Here is a 21,756-nt window from a genome sequence, read left to right on the forward strand (position 1 = left end):
AAAATATAAATATTCTTGCATTCGATATAGTGCCATATCACGTCGTTGAGATGTCACAAAGTGAGTCACAGAATCTACTGGAAACTGAATTGACTGTCTTGTGGGTGAAATTTAAACATAAAAGATACCACATAGAACAGAGAATTTGGCTCACGCATCTTAGTGAGGTACAAGTTAGACTGGTTAAACATCAATAATGCCTTAGATTGTGATGGACCTGCCTAGCGTTAGTCATCTAAATGCTAACAATGTTTTTTCTATCAAAAGGCTGTGCGCTGCCCCACCTCCAATCTCTCCTTCCTCTCCAAGGTCCTGGAACGAGTTGTTGCTTCTCAGCTTCACTCCTTCCACTCCCGCCACTCCCTTCGTAAACCCTTCCAATCGGGTTTCTGTGCCGCCAACAGCAAAGTGACAAATGACATTCTCCATCTGCGACCAGGGCTTCCTCTGCCTCCTCGTCCTCCTTGACTTTTCTGCTGCTTTAAACACTGTTGACCACTTTATCTTCATCCACTGCCTCTCCTCTCACCTCAACCTCCACAGCGCTGTCCTTGATTGGTTCAGATCGTACTTCTCACACTGCCTGCACTTCATCTCCTCAAAGGGTTTCTCCTCCAGCCCCTGTACTGTCTCTTGCAGTGTCCCTCAGGGCTCTGTCCTTGTCCCCTCCTCTTCAATATCTATATGCTCCTCTTGGTGACATTATCCGCAGACATGGGATCAACTTCCACATGTATGAGGATGACACCCAACTCTATCTCTCTGCCTCCACCCTTGACTCCAGGACCCACTGCTGTCCTGACAGAATGTCTGTCAGACATCAAGTCCTGCATGAGAGCTAACTTTCTTCAGCTGAACGTCAACAAGACCGAGGCCCTCCTGATTGGCTCCCGTCAGCGCCTCCTCACCTCAGGCGTTGACACCATTACCGTCCATGGTTGTGCACTCCACCTTGCTAAACCAGTCTGGAACCTTGGGGTCTTGTTTGATCCTCAACTATCCGTTCTACCCCACATCTGCACCATGACCTGCTCTGCCTTCCCCCATGTCCGCAACGTCGCCCGGCTCCGACACTGTCTCACACCCCCGAAACCCTCATACATGCTTTCATTACATCGAGGCTTGACTATGCAAACTCATTGCTTGTCAGCCTCCCCAACTCCTTCCTCTGCAGCCCGTGTCCTCTCCTGCACTAGGCTCTGCGACCCTCTCACCCCCATTCTTGCCTAACTCCATTGGCTTCCCATCATACAATCCCCTCCATCTTGCCCCCTCCCTTGCCTCCTTCAAAACCCACCTCAAGACCCTTCTCTTCAACCGTGCTTTCGATCTCTCTGCTTTGCCCCCCCCCACGTCCTCCACCCTCCTCCACCCCGACCCCTTGCTCGGGTCCGTAGCTCTGTCTGTCCAGCGCCTTGGGACGTCCTCCCGATGTGAAAGGCGCTGTACAAATGTAATTTCGTTGCTGCTGTTGCATAATGAACTATAGAATCTACCAACCAGAAATTTATGACCTACATTTGTGATTAGGACCTAAAATCTGTAAAAAAAAATTAACAATAATGTTAACGTCAGATGCAAGCACTGAAAAATACTTGACCAGGCTTTTGGATATCGTAGCAGACTACTTATAATACAGTTATGTTTTAAAATACCTAATTTGTAATGGGCTAACGTGGAATTCTTCTGTCTGTGGGGTATTTGTTTATGGTATTTGGAGGTGCTGGTAATTTATGCCCATTTTTGGATGTAAAAGATCCTTTATCTTATCTATAGCCCTGATCAGATTGTTGAAAGTCATTATATGCCTTTACCACCGTGACTGTCTTATGCTTTCGTTTGGTTTATGATGCCCTTGTGCAAAGCAATTACCGTAAATGTGCCTGAGGCTGCAAAATACTTAGCCACAGGATTACCAAAACGTCACGGCAGGGAATCTTTCATTCCAGAAATATTTGACGTGAATTTAGAACGTTATATTTTTTTTAAGAAAGAAAGGCTTTTATCTTATTCTTTCCTTCGTTAGCTTGGTGTCAGCGTGGCTCATTTGGTAGCCTCAAGCTCAGAACCTTGTGGGTTCAAGCTATGCTAGGACTTGGCATCGTGAGGACTGAAAATATTGAAGTTTGAAAGAAAACAGAAGTCGCTGGGAACATGCAGTGGGTCAGGCAGCGTCCACGGAGAGAGGAAAATAGGTTAATGTTTCAGGTCCGTGACATTTTGGCAGAACTCAATTAGATTTGTTGCAGAGGAGCATTGTCATTAAAACAGGAAATAAATGCATCTAAGTTGTCTCTCAAATAGCCAATTGGACCGTTCTCTTTTCAGAACAAACATTTCACTTGTTATCTCTTCTTGCTCTAAGACGCACAGTTTGTGTCGCCTCACACTGCGGTGAATGATTTGCCGAGAATTCTTTATCAACCCTCCCCTGCCTAATGATCTCGCAAACTTCAATCGGTCACCTCGAAGACTTCGCTCCAACTTCTACAAACCAAACCGAGCCAATTTCCTTAAGTTTTGCTCATTTGCTGCAGGAGTCCTGTAGCTCAGTGATTAGAGCACCCGCCTTGCAGGCGAGAGACTTAGGTTCGACTCCAGGCAGCGCGAAACATTGGGCCAGTTTGCTTACTCCACACGCCTGATAATAATCACTCACGAAAAAATAAGAGAACAAGAATAAAATTGGACACTTCAATCCACGACTGTTTGTGGGGACGCTGCTGTGCGCAATTGGCTGCTGTGTTTCGCCCCCAAAAATACAGTCAATTCACTTTACAGTATATTCTGTGAAGCGCTTTGAGACGTTTCGACATGAAAAGCGCTGTATCAAATGCAAAGATTATTATTGTTATAAATTCTTGTTGCCCAGAACCCTCGTGAATGTCCTTCTATGATCAACGATGTCCTTCCTGAAATGAAGAGACCAGAGAGCTTACACTATCCAGTTCAGTTTGAGTCTGACTAAGACCTTCTTTTGACGAACGGTGTAATTCCTTTTGATTTTCACTCATCACTTGGTTAAGAGAACCTTGTAGTGTGGGACGAAGGGTCTTCTTCATCTAAATTAATCATGTGAATGTAATGAATTAGAGAGGCAAAATTTGCATCTCAGTTTCATTTGTTCCAGGCAATTGTACTCTATTGTAGAGGTCACCACTACCACAATAACAACAACAATTTATATGTGTGTAGCACCCTCAAATTCAAGATCCTCATCCTCACCTACATCGAATTCAAGATCCTCATCCTCACCTACAAGGCCATTCACGGCCTCGCTCCCTCCTACCTCTCCGACCTACTATCCCCCAACAAACCTACCCGTACTCTCTGTTCCTCTGGCTCCGGTCTGCTCCACATCCGCCCCAACAGCCCTACCATCGGTGGCCGGGCCTTCAGTTTCTCAGCCCCGAGGATCTGGAACTCCATCCCCCATCCCCCCAAGCCTTCGCTTGGTTCCTCCCTTTCCTCCTTCAAGACCGGTCTCAAGAAGTTCCTCTTCGACCGTGCCTTCAGCTCCCCTCTCGACTCTACCCCCTCCTCGCTCCCTCCCTTCCCTCCCCTCACCCTGACCATTTCCCCCCTCCTCGCTCCCTCCCTTCCCTCCCCTCACCCTGACCATTTCCCCCCTCAATATATTTTATTATGGTACAACCACCTCAAGAACCAATAGAACTTGGAATTGACAGTCTAAATGGAAGTAGACATGTATCACTGCGTGAAGAATTATGTGCGAGACGTTTCTGGCATTGTTGCCCTTAAACAATACCTTCATATAATTCTTCGTCGAGGCATTATCAAAAATCTTATTTTGAAAAGCCCTTCTGTGTGAGTCACAATAATTTAATCATTGGTTAGCCACTGCCAATGAATTGAATGTACGTTTACATGTGTGCGGTTGCTCTACAAAGGGTTAAGATGATTTCCTTCCTGCCCATCCTACGATTATGAAATGCTCCACTTACTGAAGTGGTGATAATCTTTGATCAATCTGATTAGAGCATTTATTAGCATTTATTAGCAATTGGATGACTTGCCTGGGATTTTCCAACACGTTTGCTGAGTGGATAAAGGTTTTCCTTTAAATAAGAGCCTTTGTGGACCGTACCTTGATCTCCTGTCACTTGCTCGGGGATCGAAACATTACGAAGCAACATGACTATGATGCTGAAAATTTTGACTGTTCTCACTGCCATGCTGGCTGTCAGCTATGGAAAGGTTGACCCCAAGAAACATATCTTAAGGGAAATCACCAAAACTCTGGGACATATGACCCAGGACAAGGTATGTAGAGATTCCACCTTTACATTAAACACCAGAACAGCTCTAGATAAGCTAATTTCAGGATAGCCTTTGTAAAACTAGTGAGATCTAGATAAGATGCAGGAGTGGGAAATCTGGTTTGCGATATGATAATTATTTGATTTCAAGATCCTCATCCTCACCTACAAGGCCATTCCCGGCCTCGCTCCCTCCTACCTCTCCAACCTACTATCCCCCTACCTACCTGCCCGTACCCTCCGTTCCTCTGGCTCCGGTCTGCTCCACGTCCCCCGCCCCAACCGCCCTACCATCGGTGGTCGGGCCTTCAGCCTCTCAGCCCCGAGGCTCTGGAACTCCATCCCCAGTGCCTTCGCCGCCTCCTCCCTTTCCTCCTTCAAGGCCGGTCTCAAAACCTTTCTCTTTGACCGTGCCTTCAGCTCCCTCTCGACTCTCTTCCCCCTCCTCGCTCCCTCCCTTCCCTCCCCTCACCCTGACCATTTCCCCCCTCCTCTCTCCCTCCCTTCCCTCCCCTCACCCTGACCATTTCCCCCCTGCTCGGGTCATGACCCAACTGTGCAGCGCCTTGGGACGTCCTCCTGACGTGAAAGGCGCTTTATAAATGGAATCTTGTTGTTGTTGTTGTTATCAGAGGTAATAAGTAACGTATCACGTTCAGCATTTTTTCACTTAATTCGTAGAACTCAAATGACTCATAATCAATCCGTGGAAGGGATGATTTTGGGTGAGGGTCTCCTCTTTCCTTTGAGAGTGGTTAGAGCACTCGCCTCGCAAGCGAGAGGAGCTGGGTTTGATTCCTGGGTGGGTGCGAAACATTTGGCAAGTTTCCTTCTTCCACACTCCTCTGTTTTACCTAGCGACGTGAAAAAAGACGCATCTTGCTTGAGTGACAGAATCCTAATTTGTCTCTATTTTAAGAAATAAATCATGTAAATTTTCCTCGGTTTTGTGCCTTGTGAACACGAGAAGCTAATTGCTCCTTATTCCTTTCTTTGAAGATTGAATGTGGTGCTACTCTAATCCCAGATGTCTTCAGTGATACGAAGGTAAGTGCCATTGTTCTGTCCAAATGAGTCATATTTTAACGATCATAAGAAATTCACCAGATGCCTGATATTCCACCTCCTCTTAAGCTGCGAAACCTTTTTATCTCAAATTTAAGATAGCACGGAATTGTAAAAATCTCCTCCATTTATCTTTAATTTGGAAGCTGGTTCTTTTTTTAAAAAAGATTTCCTTACTTAACGCAATAATAATCCACGCGTTTGATATATAGCCTTATCGTGCCATCAAGGTGTCTCAAAGCTCTTCGTACGATATACAGTAATGTGGTTTTGACTGTACATTTTGTGCGCACAGCAGTGTCCCACAAACAGCCGTGAAGTGATCGACCAATTTTATTTGGGAGATTGTTTTAGGAATCTAGGAATCCATTTAATATATAAAGGGAAAAACAGCAACAAGCAACAACCTGCATTTGTATAGCTCCGTTCCTGTGGGGTATCGTCCCGGAGTGCTTAACGAAACACAAAACACTTATTAACAATAATAATAGTTGGAACTCATCAGAATCCAAGATAGTTTGCTCTTTGATGGCTTATTTTTATAATAGTTTAATAGGTTACAAGTAGACTTAAGGGAACATTTAAACCAATTTGTTCTATCCTGCTGGAATTCACTGTTTCCTGGTTCGTATTTTGAAGGTCTCTAATGAGATCAATGGTGTTTACTTACTGACGGAGTGATGATTTTGGTTCCCAGGGGCAGAGTGCATCGGAAATCTTTTGCAAGGCTGCCGAAGCTCTGGTGAAAATACCTCCCTGCGAGTCCATCAAACGTCACTTGAAGGCTCTGAGATTAAACTTAGCGAAGGAGGGTGAACAGGTGAGTCAAAGGATTGATTCATTCAGCGCAGGAATGACAAGACACACTTCTCATTTCTAAGCACAAAGTGCTCGATAGTAACCTGCATCATTCCAGAGACATTTTCTCTTCGGCCTCTAGAATTGCAACATTGGAAGGAAGCAATAATAATCATAATAAGAATAATCCTCCATTTAGTATAGCACCTTATCACGTCGTTGAGACGACTCAAGGCACTTCACAGAATATATCTGAAAGTGGCGGGTACTTTGTGGGCGAAACGCGGCAGCCAATTGCTCACAGCAGCGTCCCACAGACAGTCGTGGATTGAGTGAGTGACCAAATATTTTTTTTTGAAGGGCTTGTTGCCCTCAGGATCAAAATACAAGGATTATTCTAGCTTCCAGGACCATCCCTGGAGATAATCAAGTAATATGGATGCTTTGAGACAAAGACGACGCGATTTACAACAATAGCAACTTGCATTTATACAGCACCCCTCACTCAGGACAGGTCCCGTCCCGGAGCGCTTGTTTAAATAGCCATTTAAATAGCTTGCTGTATTGTACGATTAAGTTAAAGCCTCCTTTGTACTGTGTTAAGCATCAAACGTAACATTTTGTCTCTCTCGGTCGACAGACTCTCAGCTGCCCTGTGAATAAATTCTCTGAAATCGAGCTGACTACTTTCCTGAGGAAGTTGAGGAAGCTCTCGCAACAGAAATACAGACAATAACAGTTCTCCGACCACCGAAACGATACGCTTAAGATGCTTCACAGAGATTAAGAGGAATAGAAATCGCTTACAAGCCTCAAGCAGCTCATGATCTTAACCTGACAAAGACTCCCTCAAAATTTGCGATTGAGCGGTAAATTATTCAATTCAGTCTCACCTGGAAAGTTGGCCTTCCGAAGTTCTGTTTACGGAACGGTTTCCAAATTAGGACTTAAGATTGGATTTTGAATTTTTTCTCCCCCCAAAATACTTACCGGTCCACCTTAAGTGATGGTAAAAGCCGACGATCTTAAGACTCGGACCAGGGGAAATTTCAGGTCTCGGATTTANTTTTTTAGCCAACATCAGATACGCATAGGAATGTACCTGGGGACAGAAGAGGAAAAAAATAGCGGTCAATCTCACAGGTTCAACTGTTCATTTTGTGTCACTAAATGTTGCACCTCTGTTGTATTTGTGTAAAGGTTTGACTTGTGTGCAAAAAGCATAATTATCTGCTGAACAGTTTACTTGGCTTTAACAGTATTGATGTAAAAAAGATTGCTTAAAAAAGTTAACTTGCTTAAAATGTTAACAGCGTGTGCTCATTCATACGCTTGTGAAATAATAAATCCTTATAAGATATTGGTTTGGCATTTTAGTTTCATTTATTTTATAGCACACTCTTTTTTATAGCAATAATAATCATCATTACACTTGGCACAGTGCTTTATCACGTCAAAAGGATGGCTTGGAGGGCTTCACAGGATTTACTGTGAAATGGAGTGACTGTGCGCTTGTAGGCAGTACGGTTACCCACAGCTGTGTCCCATAAACAGCCATGGAGCGAGTGACCAATTTTATTTGGGGGATTGTTGGCCAAGACGCCGGTGGAGAGGGAGAAACTTCCTTCTCTTTTCGAATAGGCTCTCAAACCTCCAGCTGAACAGGCAGACGGGAACCTTAACGTCTCGTCCAAAAGACGGGTTCCTTTGTATTTTTTTCTTGCCAATTTACTGCCTTTTCTGAAGGTGTTTGATGTCTTTTTTTGTGCGAGCCAACTAAGGAGCAAATGAACTGGTTCAGCTGATCCTCTGATACGCTGGACAGTGTCGCAAAAGTAAGCATAACGGGTGAAACACATCAAATGCCCAACGTACGGACACTTTGCCTACAAAATAACACAACCACTACACTCTAACGTTATATCCTGTGAAGCGCTTTGAAATGCCCTCCCGACGTCAAAGGCGTTGTATCAAATCAAACATCATAGAATCATAGAATTATACAGCACAGAAGAAGGTAATTCGGTCCATCGAGTCTGTGTCGGCTCTTTGAAAGAGCTGTCCAAATTAATCCCATCCCCCCCCCCCCCGTTCTCTCCCCATAGCCCTGTATATTTGTCCTCTCTTTATGTTTTTATTATTATTATTATTATTATTATTATTATAATACCTATTAATTTTAACATGAGTGTGGTGGCAAGTTATTCAAGTGTGAGACCTTCACAGTTTAGTTTGATCCTACCCTCATCTGATGAATGCATTGATGGACTTCCCTTATGTGGTGTGTGTGTGTGTGTTTGGAGAAAGGGGGAATGTTTTTAAAGGTTGGGTGACGTTGATTAACAACAAGGAGCAGAAAACACTGGTTGATTCACCTCCTCAATAAACCAGAGGCACTTGTCTGAAAGTGCCTCACTTACCAGCGATCAGCTAACTGCTCAAACCAGGGATAGCTCCTCATACCTCCCCAGTTTACAGGATGGATCATCTCACTCAGCCAATGGTGGAGCCCACGCACAGATTCTCTTCGTTTTTAAGAAGGGCTTTTTTAATACCCAACATTGCAAAGGGTTTATATTGGTTTGTTCAGACTGGTCTCCAAACCATCGGTGGGCAGATTTCAACACCCCCCCACTCTTTGGAATTCCATATAACTTGCTTCCTCCCTCACCTCGTTCAAGGTCCACCTTAAGACCTACTTCTTTGACCGCGCTTTCACTCACCTTTCCCCTCCCTACCTCCATCGCCTCCCACTCTCAACTCGGGTGCCCAGCCACGATTGTTAAGTGACTAGGGACATTCTCCTGATGTGAAAAGTGCTGTGTAAATGTAAACTTGTATTGTATTGGCCTCCAAACCCCTTCCCCCAACTCCATCTCCTTAGCTGTCAGCCTGGCTCAATGGCATTTGAAATCACACAAACTCAGCTGACACTCCAATGGAGAGCTGGTGGGGTGGGTGTTATATTGTCGGAGATGCCGTCATTCAGTTGAGCCGTTAAACCAAAGTCCAATCTGTCTGTTCAGGTGGGTGTTAAAGATCCCATGGCACTACTCAAAAAGAGAAGGGAGTTTCTTTTCCCAGTTTACAGGCCAACAATGCCCCAAATAGAATTGGTTATTCATTTCATGACTGGTTGTAGGATATTGTTGTTCACAGATTGACTGATGGTTTCGCCTACAAAATACACAGTCACTTCAGTTGGTAGCCCTCTTGCCTGTAGATCAAAGGTTGTGGTTTCATGTGTGGAGTCAGGACTTGAAGTCATGAAAGGAGAAAACAATTCTTCTTGCAGGGAATAATAAGAATGTGGAACCACAGCCCCAGAGATGAGAAATACACTGAAGAATTCAAGTGAGAGATAGTTGCTTGAGGGGTGAAATGTTCAGCGATACGAAGGGAAATCAGACAGGTGGGATGAGGGAAGGTGAGAGTGAATAGCCTGTGGTGAAGTGGGTTTGATGGACTGAATGACCTTCTGGTCCTACATTCCTAAATTATATATTCCTTTTCTTCAATATTATAGGAGCTGTATCAAATATATTTATTCCACTCCAGGGCCACTAGAAGAGTCAGGTAATAATGATAATGATAATAATCCTTGCATTTGGGGATTTTCCTTCTGCTTTAACACACATCGTTGCTTACTGTTGCAAAATATATTTATTAAACTATCTTCGAGAAATCATTTCGGTAAGTTAGACACTAATCTTGAGAGCGGACGTTTGAAATCTCTCTGTGGTGGGTTATATGAGTTTCCTTCCTACCAGGGTAGGGGCAAGAGAGGAAGAGAGGGAGAACTGTGATTGCGTTTAATAACACCACAAATCATTGAATTACTCAATTGGAGATCTTTCTTTTCATTGTCATCTTTCTGGGGCTTTCCTAAGTGTTAGCCCAAATGGATATATAAGGAGAGGGTACAAGCCCTTCAACCCTCACATAGTTCTGGTGATATACGGTCACTTGTTGTTAACCCACCTGAACTCAATAACAAGTCTTGGCAAGTCAGTATGTCGAAGGCCGTGAGCATCATGATCGTTCTGATGACAGTCTTCGCCAGAAGCGACTGCGGAGTTCTGAGAGAGATATTATCCAAACGGCAGGCCATGGGGGAACTCATTCAAACTCTGTTACAGTTAACTGCAGGAGAGGTAAGACGTACGTGCCAACTATCTGTGCGAGAGCTGTTAAGCATGTTAATTCTAACTACACTCTAAGAAAGCTTCTTTGACTCTTGTTTGCTGGGGTGAAAGCCCCACTCCGACTCAGTCTCCACAAAGCGCTTTGAAGAATACTTCCCAGAGTCCCCTCGCCTCGCCCCCACCCCACCCCACCTCATTTGCCTCCTTCAAGTCCCGTCTCAGTCACAAGACACTCCTCTTCGACCTTGCCTTCGGAGACCCTTGTACCCTCACTCTCCCTACCCTCCACTCCTCCTGATCCCAATTCCCAGAACTTGGGACGTCCTCCCATTGTGATCGGCACTATACAAGTGCAGATTACTTTTGTTGGTATCCTGTATATTTCCTGTGTGTCCTGCCACGACCCGCAGTCAAAGCAGAGGCGATAAATTATTTTTGAAGGGAATTAGTTAGATGCTTGAAAAAGAGGGATAGCCAATTGTGCACAGCAGCATTCCCACAAACGGTCGTGGAATAATAATAATAATATAATGATAATAATAATAATGACGAATGACCGATGAGAAATGCATTAGCTTTAATTTTGAACGGCTTGCCTTTGAATTATACCATTCTGTGGTTCTGACTGTGGAAATGATTGACATAAGTAAATGAATCTGATTCCCGATGAGAGACGCAAATAGGCTTTGTAGATCTAATGTTTTGATGTTAATCAGACAAACTCCAACAATCACATTTCCTGTGTTTCTAGGTTGCTTGTGGTAACACCATGGTGGCTGATGTTGTATTTGCTGGAAACGTGAGGACTGAACTCTTTTACAACAGTGATTCTTCACACTGAAATATTTTTATAACAGTCACAACAATAATAATAATCCTTGCATTCGCTATAACTCCTTTTCACAGCTTCGCGACGTCTCAAAGCGCTTCACAGAACATACCTTAAAGCTAGCTGTCTGTATATTTTGTGGGCAAAACCATTCTACTTTCTACCTCTCTTCCGGCTTTCGCAAACCTCCTTAAAAGAAACAACTTAAACCCTGTTTGGTTTGGATACTCTTAAGCCACGGTGACGGGTTTCCGCACGCGTCAGATAAACACGGCTGATTTAAAAAAAAGGGTCTTTTTTTAATTTCGCTCCACCATTTGATGTTTTAGGCGGCACCTGAATCGTTCTGCAAAGCTGCTAGAGCGTTGCTGCAAGCACCTTCGTGCAAACCCATTGAACAGCAACTGAACAACCTGATCATAAACCTGCAAATAACAGGAGTGGAGGTGAGAAACGGGTTGAGATCTGCGGAGCGGACTGTTCGGTGCTCGGAAACGCGAAGCAATAGAAATAGCCGTTCCTGGATACTGTCCTGCGGCTAAGACAGTAAACCAAACTCCCCGTCTGCCTGTTCAGGCGGATGTTTAAAGATCTCGCGGCGCTTTACAAAAAGAGAAGGGAGTTTCTCCGGTGTCCTGGCCGACAATCCCCCAAATTATATTCGTCACTCACTCCGTGACTGTTTGTGGGACACTGCTGTGTGCAAACCAGCTGCCGCATTTCGCCCACAAAACACTCATTCCAGGATATCCTGCGAAGCGCTTTGAGGCTTCTCAGCAATGCGATAAGACGACCGGGACCGTCACAGAGGGCTGACTCGATTCCGACATTCCATTACCAAACTCGTCACCTAGAATCAGTTCAGCTCCGAGGGGACCCTATTTACCTCCCTCCACACCCCCCAACCCCCCCAAGGAGGATAGTCACTAGTTGATCGTTCGACATCCGACACGCGCGGGTTGGCAAACGCTTCTCCGTATTCTCGGAAGAGTAACGTTTAACCCATTGTTTTTCCAGACATCCAACTGCTCCCTTGACGAAAATTCTGAGGTTGAAATGAGCACCTTTCTGATAAGCCTGAAGAAATTCTGCAAAAAAGTCTTCAGCTTGCAATAACCGGTGAACCATCGGGGCGCTGTTCTCAGTTTTCAATGTGGAATACACATTTTCAAAATTATTAAATGTAATATTTATTTAACCTAGCAACGTGCATATGCAAACAGTAAATTCCTGATAACTCGACCCTGGCTTAACTTGTCAACACCACTTGCTGGATTTATTGCCTAACTCGCCTAACTAATTTGGATAAATGGTCTCTGAGCTTTGCCTCGGCCCCTCCTTTGCCTCCTTCAAGGCCCATCTCAAGACCTTCCTTTTCGACCGTGACTTTGGTCATCTTCGTTCCTCCACCCCCCCACTTGCCCTCCACCCCTCTTAGTCCTAACCTGGAGTTCGGGTGCAAACTCCTCATTGTCCAGTGCCTTGGGACATCCTCCTGATATTGTTATTGTTGTTGAACCTTTTTCTCTGGATTGATGAGTTAGCAGGAGCTTACTGCATATACATTTTTTGTATAAAATATTTAATATCTGACTAACATTGTAGCTGATGAATAGGCCAACTGCAATCATACAAGAATATTGTTTTGTGGTGGAAATAATATTATTAATAATAATTATTTGTTTGAAACTTTTGAAAGTCCTCTGAATAAACAAATTTTTATGCAAAAATAAAAACCATGGATTTTTATTTATTTACACGCAAATCAATTTATTTATACACTCAAGAACATGTTACCGTGCAATGCGTGAACTGCTTATTGATAGGAGGTGTAGAAAATTGTCGCCCACAGAATATGCAGTCAATTCACTTTACAGTATATTCTGTGAAGCGCTTTGAGACGTCTCGAAAACGTGATGAGGCGCTGTGTCAAATACAAAGATTATTTATTTTATTATTAAAAGAATAAAAATCTGTGTCCCAAGTTACATTATAAAAACTGAAGAAGCCAAATCTTCATACTTGAACTGTGTGGATCTCAGTTTTCAGTGATGTAAGAATTATGTATCAGCACTCAAAACGGATGACAAAGTATACCGTTCAAAACCCTTTGACACATCTCAATGATCTGATAAGTTACTACAATGAAATCAAAAACAAGAGTAAATTGACATTATGAAATGAAATTAATATCTACAAATTTGGGCAGAGACACAAAACAGCTTTGTCTCCATCTATCCCTCATGTCTTTGACTCTAACCTCAAATAATGATCCAAGCTTTCGATCACCAGATTTGTGGCTGAATTCTTTCATCTGTTGAATTTGGTGGTTTTCAACTTTCAATTACGAACCATCAGTTTAATGATTAATTTCTTAGTAGAAGTGTAAATTCTGACAATCTGATTGCCATCAATCCATAGATTGTTTGTGGCAAAGGAAGGACATGGTGCCATCTCTTTATTCGGACATCAATTTGCTCCTGGCTTATTAATTATCATCCACGCAGATGAACAATTTATGAGCGAAGATGAAACCATGGCTTGGCACGTTAAGATTGTAGCGTGTGGGAGAAATTGGAAAAGCTTCAAATCTTCTTTACTCCACACGCCTCTGTTTCCCGAGCAATAAGTGAGTAGTCGATTTGTGGATCGCTTCTCCAGGGGGTAATAATTTCTTCCAAAAAATATATAGATAAACAAATAGATAAATAAATAATTTGATCCCTCAATCTGAGTGCAAGCTCCCTGCTGTCTGAGCCATGTTGGTACTAAGATACAATGCTTGCATTTGACCCAAATGTCTCGCTAAACAGTGCAAAATCTGTGGATGCACGGATTAAGTGAGACAGATACAGAAATGTCTGTCCATTGATATAGACAGATACAGAAATGTCTGTCCATTGATATAGATAAGGTCCCAGAATTTATGAATATATACATACAATAATAATCCTTGCATTTGATACAGCGCCTTTCCACATCTTCGAGACGTCTCCAAGTGCTTCACAGAACATACTGCAAAATGCAGTGACTGTATAGTTGGTGGGTGTATATATTTCGTGTCCTTTTACAGGCAGGCACCAAATGATGATACGTGTGGTTATTGTATACAGTAGCCTGGGGCAGGGGCTGGAGTTTGAAGAGCAGTAAGATAGTGTTCAGGTTTCAGAGGCTTTTAAATTTTAGTTGCTTTGATCAGTCCCATGAAGATAATTGCAGCGAGCTCAAACCAAATGTCCTAATGAGTGGCAGGGGATCGTGGGGTACTTTTTGGAGAAGAGTGAGTGAATGTGTGAGTAAATAAATCCTTGATTACTTGATTGACTGGCTGAGAGAGTGAATAAGTGGTTGATAGCTAGATTGTGGAGTCCTGTGGCTCAGTGGTTAGAGCACTCGCTTTGCAAGCGAGAGACCTGAGTTCAATTCCAGGCAGAGGGCGAAACCTTGGGCAAGTTTCCTTACTCCACACAGAGCCTAATAATAATCCCTCCAAAACCAAAAACATTAATAAATTGGTCATTTTCAATCTACGACTGTTTGAGGGACATTGCTGTGCGCAATTGGCTGCCGCGTTCGCCCACAAATATACGGTCAATTCACTTTACAATGTGTTCTGTGAAGCGCTTTGGGACGTCCTCCCGACGTGAAAAGCGCTATATCAAATGCAAGGATTATTATTATTATTGAGTGAGTGAGTGAGTGAATGAGTGAGTGAGTGAGTGAATGAGTGAGTGAGGGAAGGAGTGAGAGAGTGAGGGAGGTTTTGCATGGCTTGTAGAAGGAGTGGGCTTGTGTTTTTTTCTCTCATTGCACAGTAAAAACCGAATTCAAGATTGAAGTGAAATGTTTAAAAATGCCCTGTCAGACCTTTGAATGACAAATGCACGAAACAGCTCAAAAAATGACATTATAATAATTTATTGCTTTCTCCACATTTTTCTCCAAAACGAATACCCAAACATTTATTCAATGATAAAACTTACCAATATTTATAAAAAATAAATTATTGCTTGCAAGCGAGAATCTTAATTTTCATTCTAGATAATCCAATGCACATATGTGAGATGTACACATACCCAACATGTTTAATAATTTATCCTAATATATCTATATAGCATAAAAGATAATAAACTTTAAGTAAAGTTAACGTACGGCTATAAATAAATAAATATTTATGTTGAAAAATAACCCACTTTTATGTAACAAAAGGAACATAAGGACAGTCTTTTGCAAATGAATCATGAATTTGGGTCTTGTTTGCCTTGTGATTCAAATGGATATTAAGGGACTTCAAGTTTGGTCTCTTAAGACCCTTTTGCCTTAAAAGTTAAGATTGTGCAGGAATGAGGCTAAATTCTTAAACCGCTTAAATTTTCATCAATTTGAGATAAAATGGTCCTAGTGACCAAAACAAAGTAGAATGTTGATTTTCTTGAGGTTGCCATGATTTAAAAGCATGATTGTAGCTCTTGCTTATCCTGTCCTTATAGGTCCCTTTGCATCCAACTTCACCCCAAATGAATTGGCCATTTATTCACCATATTGTTGTTTGAAGGCAAGTAGTTTGCACCCCAGCTCGGACACAAACCCTTAACTGTCTAACGCCTCGGGATGACCCTTTGGCACGAAAGGCGCTGTATAAAGGTAATTTGTTGTTATTGCTGTTGTTGTAGTCATCGGAAGTAACGTCGCTCATTGGACAGTATTTGCCTCAATGGTATTCACCGGCTCTCATTAATCTTTCATCTAATTGAGTCTAATTTGTTCTCATTCTGTGAAGCTCTTCCTTTGCGCAATAAAAATGCAAGCTGTTTGTTCTTGTAAAGGCAATGATTAAAGAAAATACAGATAAAATAGTTTCTAGGTAAGATAAATCTAATTGTTGTCTATAGCACAAGATATTACCAGAGCTGACCATATAGGCTGATCCCACAGTTAAAAGTAACACACAGTTTTCTCATCATTCAACCCTTCGATTTTGTCGTCAAATGATTCTTGTCACCATTTGTCCTAAATTTCTTCTGGGAGAAGTTCAACAGTCTTTTCAGAAAGTTTTTGAACTCGACCTGAGAAAGTTCACTGACTTCACACTCAGTTATCTGCAGGGAGAGAAATAAATTTCAGGTCAAACTTTTTTTGGAGGCATCGCAAGAGATTGCATTGTTCTTCGCTCGCGTATCGTGAATGGGCAAAGCTCTTCGGTCAAGGAGTAACAGAACTTCATTAACACTATAAATCAGGGTAGTCCGACTGGTGGCCAGTCTGGTGACAGGACTGGCCATTCCGGCTAAAATATTGCTTTTGTGGCCCCACAGATGTTTCTCAAATCCAGCATTCGGCCCTCAACAGGTTGTCCCCCCCCACCCCCCACCCACACACACGCACTGCCTTGACAAATAGCCTTGACAAACTCAAAGGAAGAGTATTTATCGCAAGGACTCACCTGCCCTCCCATGTGAATTAGGTTGTGTCGAAGTTTGTGCAATTCTTTGAGGTTATTGTAAAATGGAAGCAACTCCAGGACTTGGGCCGCTTTGCAAAAAACCTCTGAATCACTGCGATCCTGCAAAGCAAACCACGGTCAAGACATGCCGAAAATATCTTAGAAGTAGTCAGCAAAAGAAAAAAATAATAAGTCATCATAACAATAAGCCTCGCATTTGATACAGCGCCTTATCGCGCTGTTGAGACGCCTCAAAGCGCTTCACGGGATATACTGTAAAGTGAATGGACTGTGTATTTTGTGGGTGAAACGCGGCAGTCGACCGCGCGCAAAACATGGGTAGTGCGTAACATGAGAAATGATCTTAAATTGTTTTTTAAAAGAATATTCAGTTCATTGCTATCTTATGAAATCCCGGATTGCTGTGAAGGTAAGTGACTAGGGGGAGACTCTGACTGTAAAGGCTGCTTTGCTTATTCATTTTCACATCGCTAAGTTGCTAAAATACACATCTTGCAATTTGGTTCCATTGATCTGCATCTACGTCAAAATGATCTGAACTCCTACGCTCTGAACCCTGACTGCTTAATCATCCACACAGATTGCTCAGGTTCGATACAGAGGTACTGTCTGCCCTAAGGCAGAACACGCATTAGATTTCGCCCACAAAATATACAGTCAATCCACTTGACAGGATATCCTATTGAGATGTCTCGAAGACCTGATAAGGCTCTGTATCAAAATACAAGGATAAAGCAAGATTGAGGGCTATCATTGTACTTCAGGCTTCACACCGCGGGACAGTGTTAGTGCTTTGACTGAAAGTTCGCTTCAGGTGATCGCTCAAAATCGAAGAGTGGGATTTGAAACGATCATTTCCACCCGCACAGCATCAGCCCACAAAAGAGATCACAGATTAATATCCAGTCAATATCAAAACTGTAACCGTCGTTGCGTTGGTAGAAAGCCCATATCGATGCACAAAATGAAAATGACGATCCGATGAAGGGAGAGGGAGATAGGGCACTTATTGAGGGCACTCATCTTTTTCAGTGCTACGGGTTGAAATCATGATCCTTTTGATCTTTTACACATCGCACCTCATCGACCGGGCTTATGGTCACCTCCTCCTGACTCCCCCTCCCTAACCCCCCCCACCCCACCACCACCACCACACGGTCAGGCTCCCACCCTCTTAAGCCCTCCGAGCCACTACCCCACGTGAAGTTCTCTACATAAATGCAAGTCACGTTTGTTTTTAGACATACTAAATTGGCTAAAGTGCAAGATCAGAGAATATTACATTGCTACTTGCACTGAGAGAGATCAGAAGGGGAAGTAAAGCTAATGCACGGGTCAACCTCTAAAGTTTGTTACCAGGCCAAATTGTGGTTAAAACAAAGTGAATCACTTGATATCATAAGAGATCAACGGCGGGTACGTCATTCTTGCAGTAACAGCATTACTCAGCCGGCAGGGACAAAAGATTCTCACCTTTACGTCCTCGAATATCTCTGGCACGTGGTTTTGATGATGATGAACCTGCAGAGAAAGGTAAAAGAACTCACATCAGTTCGATAGCTCTTCACACACAAGCAACTTGTGAAATTACACATCGCTCCTCTTAAGTGCTACTCAGTTTGTTTTGCAGGAATAAGCGTTAGATAATAAATACACATTGCGATAGATGTTAAGCATTGAGATTTGATCTGCAATGGCCTCCCTGATCAAACGCCAATTTCAATTCACCACATGATTTGTCACTTCATGCCTCGAACAGATAAATATATTTTTTATACCGATGAGTTTCGTCCACAGTCAATCCACTTAACGATATATTAACTGAGCGCTTCGAGACGTCCCGACGCAAAGATTATTATTCTTATTCTCATTTATAAGTAGGTACATTTCAAGCGGTTTATTCGTTGGTTCACATAGAAATGAAAGTGGACACTGACCTGGTTTTCTAAAATGTGCCGGATGGTACTGATGATCTCCTTCAGAGACTGATGTCTGGCCTTTGTGGTGATCTGAGTGGCACACACAGCACTCAATAGGATAGAGAGGAGAGCTGCAGCTTTCAGTATGTGAGCCATAGCAGTCTGTATTGTTCTGATCTCAGTCGTTGGATAAGCCACTGATTGACTGAGTGCGGATGAAATAATGGTCCTCCTTTTATACAGCCAGCAACTACCTCAGTGAGGAAATACCGAAGGGGAGGGGAAACGGGTGTGTGGCGGTGGCTTGAGTAGGGTAGGGTGAGGGGGTGGGGGGGGGTGGGGTTGAGGTTACAAGGATGTTAAGTGTTGAGTTAGCAAACGAATAATATAAGTTAAATCTGATCAGAAAGGAAACTCTTTTGACTGATTAAAAAGATGGAGAGAAAGCAAACAGGAACAATACAGAGATCAGATACCGAGATCATTTCGGGTAAATTGTTAGGTCACTTTTTAACCACACAAATGCTGCAAGTGAACATTTTCACAACGGGGAAGTTTTTCTCTTTCCCCACTACGTTTCTCTTTTTAAAAAAAATCTGTTCACAAAGACCTCTCAAACAAATGATTGAGCGATTACCCTACATTTTACTGAAGGCAGTTGGAAAAAAAACACAGATGTTGAATGGTAAGGGATATTCAAACACTCCTGACACGTTGGTGCTCATATTTAATAATAATTTTAATAATAATAAGCATCCTTGCATTTGACGTATCATCTTATCACATTGTCGCTGATGTCCTGAAGCAGCGTTAGGGTTTAACTGCTCACCTGAAGGGAATTATATTTCAAAGTGATTTCCTATGGAAATTCTATGCTAAAATAATGATCTGTGCATTTGAAATAGCGCCTATGCCGTCTGCGAGATGACTCAAAGCGCTTCACAGAATACACCGTAAAATGAATCGACTGTATACTTTGCAGGTGAAACGCAGCAGCCAATTGAGCACAGTCGTAGACTGAGTGACCAAATTATTATTATTATCATTTTTTTTAATGGATTAAATGGATTCTTTAATTTTTTTAATGGATTCTTACCTCCTGAAAGCAATCTGACAATCGACTAAGGACCGGAATATTACTTATTGCTTAGGTAAACAGTGATGTGTGGAGGAAGGAAACTTGCTTAAGGTTTCCCTACCCGGGAATTGAACTGTGAATATGTATAATCCATCGAGAATATACTGTAAAGTGAATTGACTGTGTATTTTGCAAGAAACTAAAATGCTCTGTAGATTATGAACGTTTAGGGTTACTCCTACTCTCTGACAGGGTTCCGTTGATAGATAGATAAATAAATAAACACATAAACAAACAAAAAAATCAATTAATCAATCAATCAATCAATCAATGGCGACATTGGCAATAGCCACACTTTATCTATTTCCAAATCCCTGATTGTCCAGAGTCTTGGGATGTCCTTCTGGCGTGAAAGGCGCAATACAAATGTAATTTGTTTGGGTGGTGACTTTGGAAAAGGAATGGGATTGGGATTGGAGTATCAAGAGAACTGAATACTTTACTCTTCTTCAAACAGAGACATGGAATTTTTTCTAACACCTGCCTGGACCAGAGGGAGACAGAACAACAACAACATCAAAATTCCGTTTGTAAAGCGCCTTTCATGCAGGGAGGATGTCCCAAGGCGCTGGACAGACAGAGTTGTGGACCTAAGCTGGGGGTCAGAGTCGGGGAGGATGGAGGGCAGCGGGGAGATCGAAAGCACAGTCGATGAGGAGGGTCTCGAGATGGGTCTTGAAGGTGGCGAGGGAGGGGGCGAGGCAGAGGGATTGCGGGATGGAGTTCCAGAGGGTGGAGGCAGAGTGGCTGAAGGCCCGCCCACCAATAGTTGGGCGAGCGAGGCGGGTGATGTGAAGGCTGGAGCCTACTAAGCGGAGGGAGCGAACAGGGTGGTAGGGGGTTAGGAGGTCGCAAAGGTAGGGGGGAGAAAGACTGTGGAGGGCTTTGAAGGTGAGGACCAGGATCTTGAACTGTATCCTCTGTGTGGTGGGAAGCCAGTGGAGTTGGGCGAGAATGGGGGAGATAGGGTTGTGGTACCTGCAGAGTTCTGGATGATCTCCAGCCTGTGGAGGAAGGAGTTGGGGAGGCTGACAGCAATAAATTTGCATTGTCAAGCCTCGATGTAATGAAAGCATGTATGAGGGTTTTGGTGGCCTGTGGTGTGAGACAGTGACGGAGCCGGGTGGTGTTGCAGAGGTGGGGGAAGGCAGAGCGGGTCATGGTGCAAATGTGGGGTAGAAAGGGTAGTTGAGGGTCAAACAAGATGCCAAAGTTCTGGACTGGTTTAGCAAAGTGGAGTGTGCAACCATGGACGGTGATGGTGTCAGCGCCTACAGGTGAGGAGGCGCTGACGGGAGCCAATCAGGAGGGCCTCAGTCTTGTTGACGTTCAACTAAAGAAAGTTCGCTCTCATCCAGGACTTGATGTCTGACCGACATTCTGTCAGGACAGCAGTGGGTCCTGGAGTCAAGGGTGGAGGCAGAGAGATAGAGTTGGGTGTCATCCGCATACGTGTGGAAGTTGATCCCATGTCTGTGGATAATGTCACCAGGAGGAGCATATAGATATTGAAGAGGAGGGGACAAGGACGTGGCACGGAAACCCAATTGGAGGGTTTATGAAGGGAGTGGCGGGAGAGGAAGGAGTGAAGCTGAGAAGCAACAACTCGTTCCAGGACCTTGGAAAGGAAGGGGAGGTTGGAGATGGGGCAGTAGTTTGGAAGTAGGGATGGGTCCAGGGAGATTTTTTGAACGTAGGAGTGATGACGGCTGTTTTTAATGGCGTAGTGTACAGGGAGAGGTTTATGATGTCAGTGAGTTGAGGGGCAAGGAGGTGGAGCTGGGAGTTAAGGAGAGGGATAGGGATGGGATTCAGGTGATCAGTTTCATGCGGGAACAGGGGTTTAGTGGCTCGTTCTACCGATGAGCAACTCAGAGCTATTGATCCCAAAGGTCATTTTCAAGTTGATATTTTTCTAAAAACAAAATTCTAATCACAGTTTCGTCCTAATGTTAAAAAGACCTGTTATCCGTTCATCTGTCAGATATCTGAGCACAAACATAACCAAACTCTTGCAAGCCCTTTCGAGTGGTGACATTTTCCGTTAACACTTTCATGCGACTTTGCAAACGCCCAACGAGCGTTGTTCAAGTGAATTGCTGGCTCTGATCATTTTGG

The 21,756-nt window shown here is 43.3% G+C and overlaps 2 protein-coding genes across 2 annotated transcripts; one reads left to right on the forward strand and one right to left on the reverse strand.

Moving 5' to 3' along the window:
* The first annotated feature begins 4,155 nt into the window (after positions 1-4,155).
* LOC103184173 (interleukin-4-like) lies at positions 4,156-6,879 on the forward strand. Its single transcript, XM_007902044.1, has 4 exons — positions 4,156-4,284; positions 5,280-5,327; positions 6,043-6,165; positions 6,784-6,879. Exons 1-4 carry the CDS (start codon positions 4,156-4,158, stop codon positions 6,877-6,879), a joined length of 396 nt encoding a protein of 131 aa, XP_007900235.1.
* A 9,202-nt stretch (positions 6,880-16,081) lies between these two features.
* Positions 16,082-18,656, reverse strand: LOC103184172 (interleukin-4-like). The gene is made up of 4 exons (XM_007902042.1): positions 18,519-18,656; positions 18,055-18,102; positions 16,561-16,680; positions 16,082-16,216 (listed from the first exon to the last, which is right to left on the reverse strand). The coding sequence occupies exons 1-4, from the start codon at positions 18,654-18,656 to the stop codon at positions 16,082-16,084; spliced, it is 441 nt and encodes a 146-aa protein (XP_007900233.1).
* Between the last annotated feature and the right edge of the window lie 3,100 nt (positions 18,657-21,756).

The sequence above is a fragment of the Callorhinchus milii genome, unplaced genomic scaffold (genome assembly GCF_018977255.1).
Source record: "Callorhinchus milii isolate IMCB2004 unplaced genomic scaffold, IMCB_Cmil_1.0 Scaffold13, whole genome shotgun sequence".
Lineage (NCBI taxonomy): Eukaryota > Metazoa > Chordata > Chondrichthyes > Chimaeriformes > Callorhinchidae > Callorhinchus > Callorhinchus milii.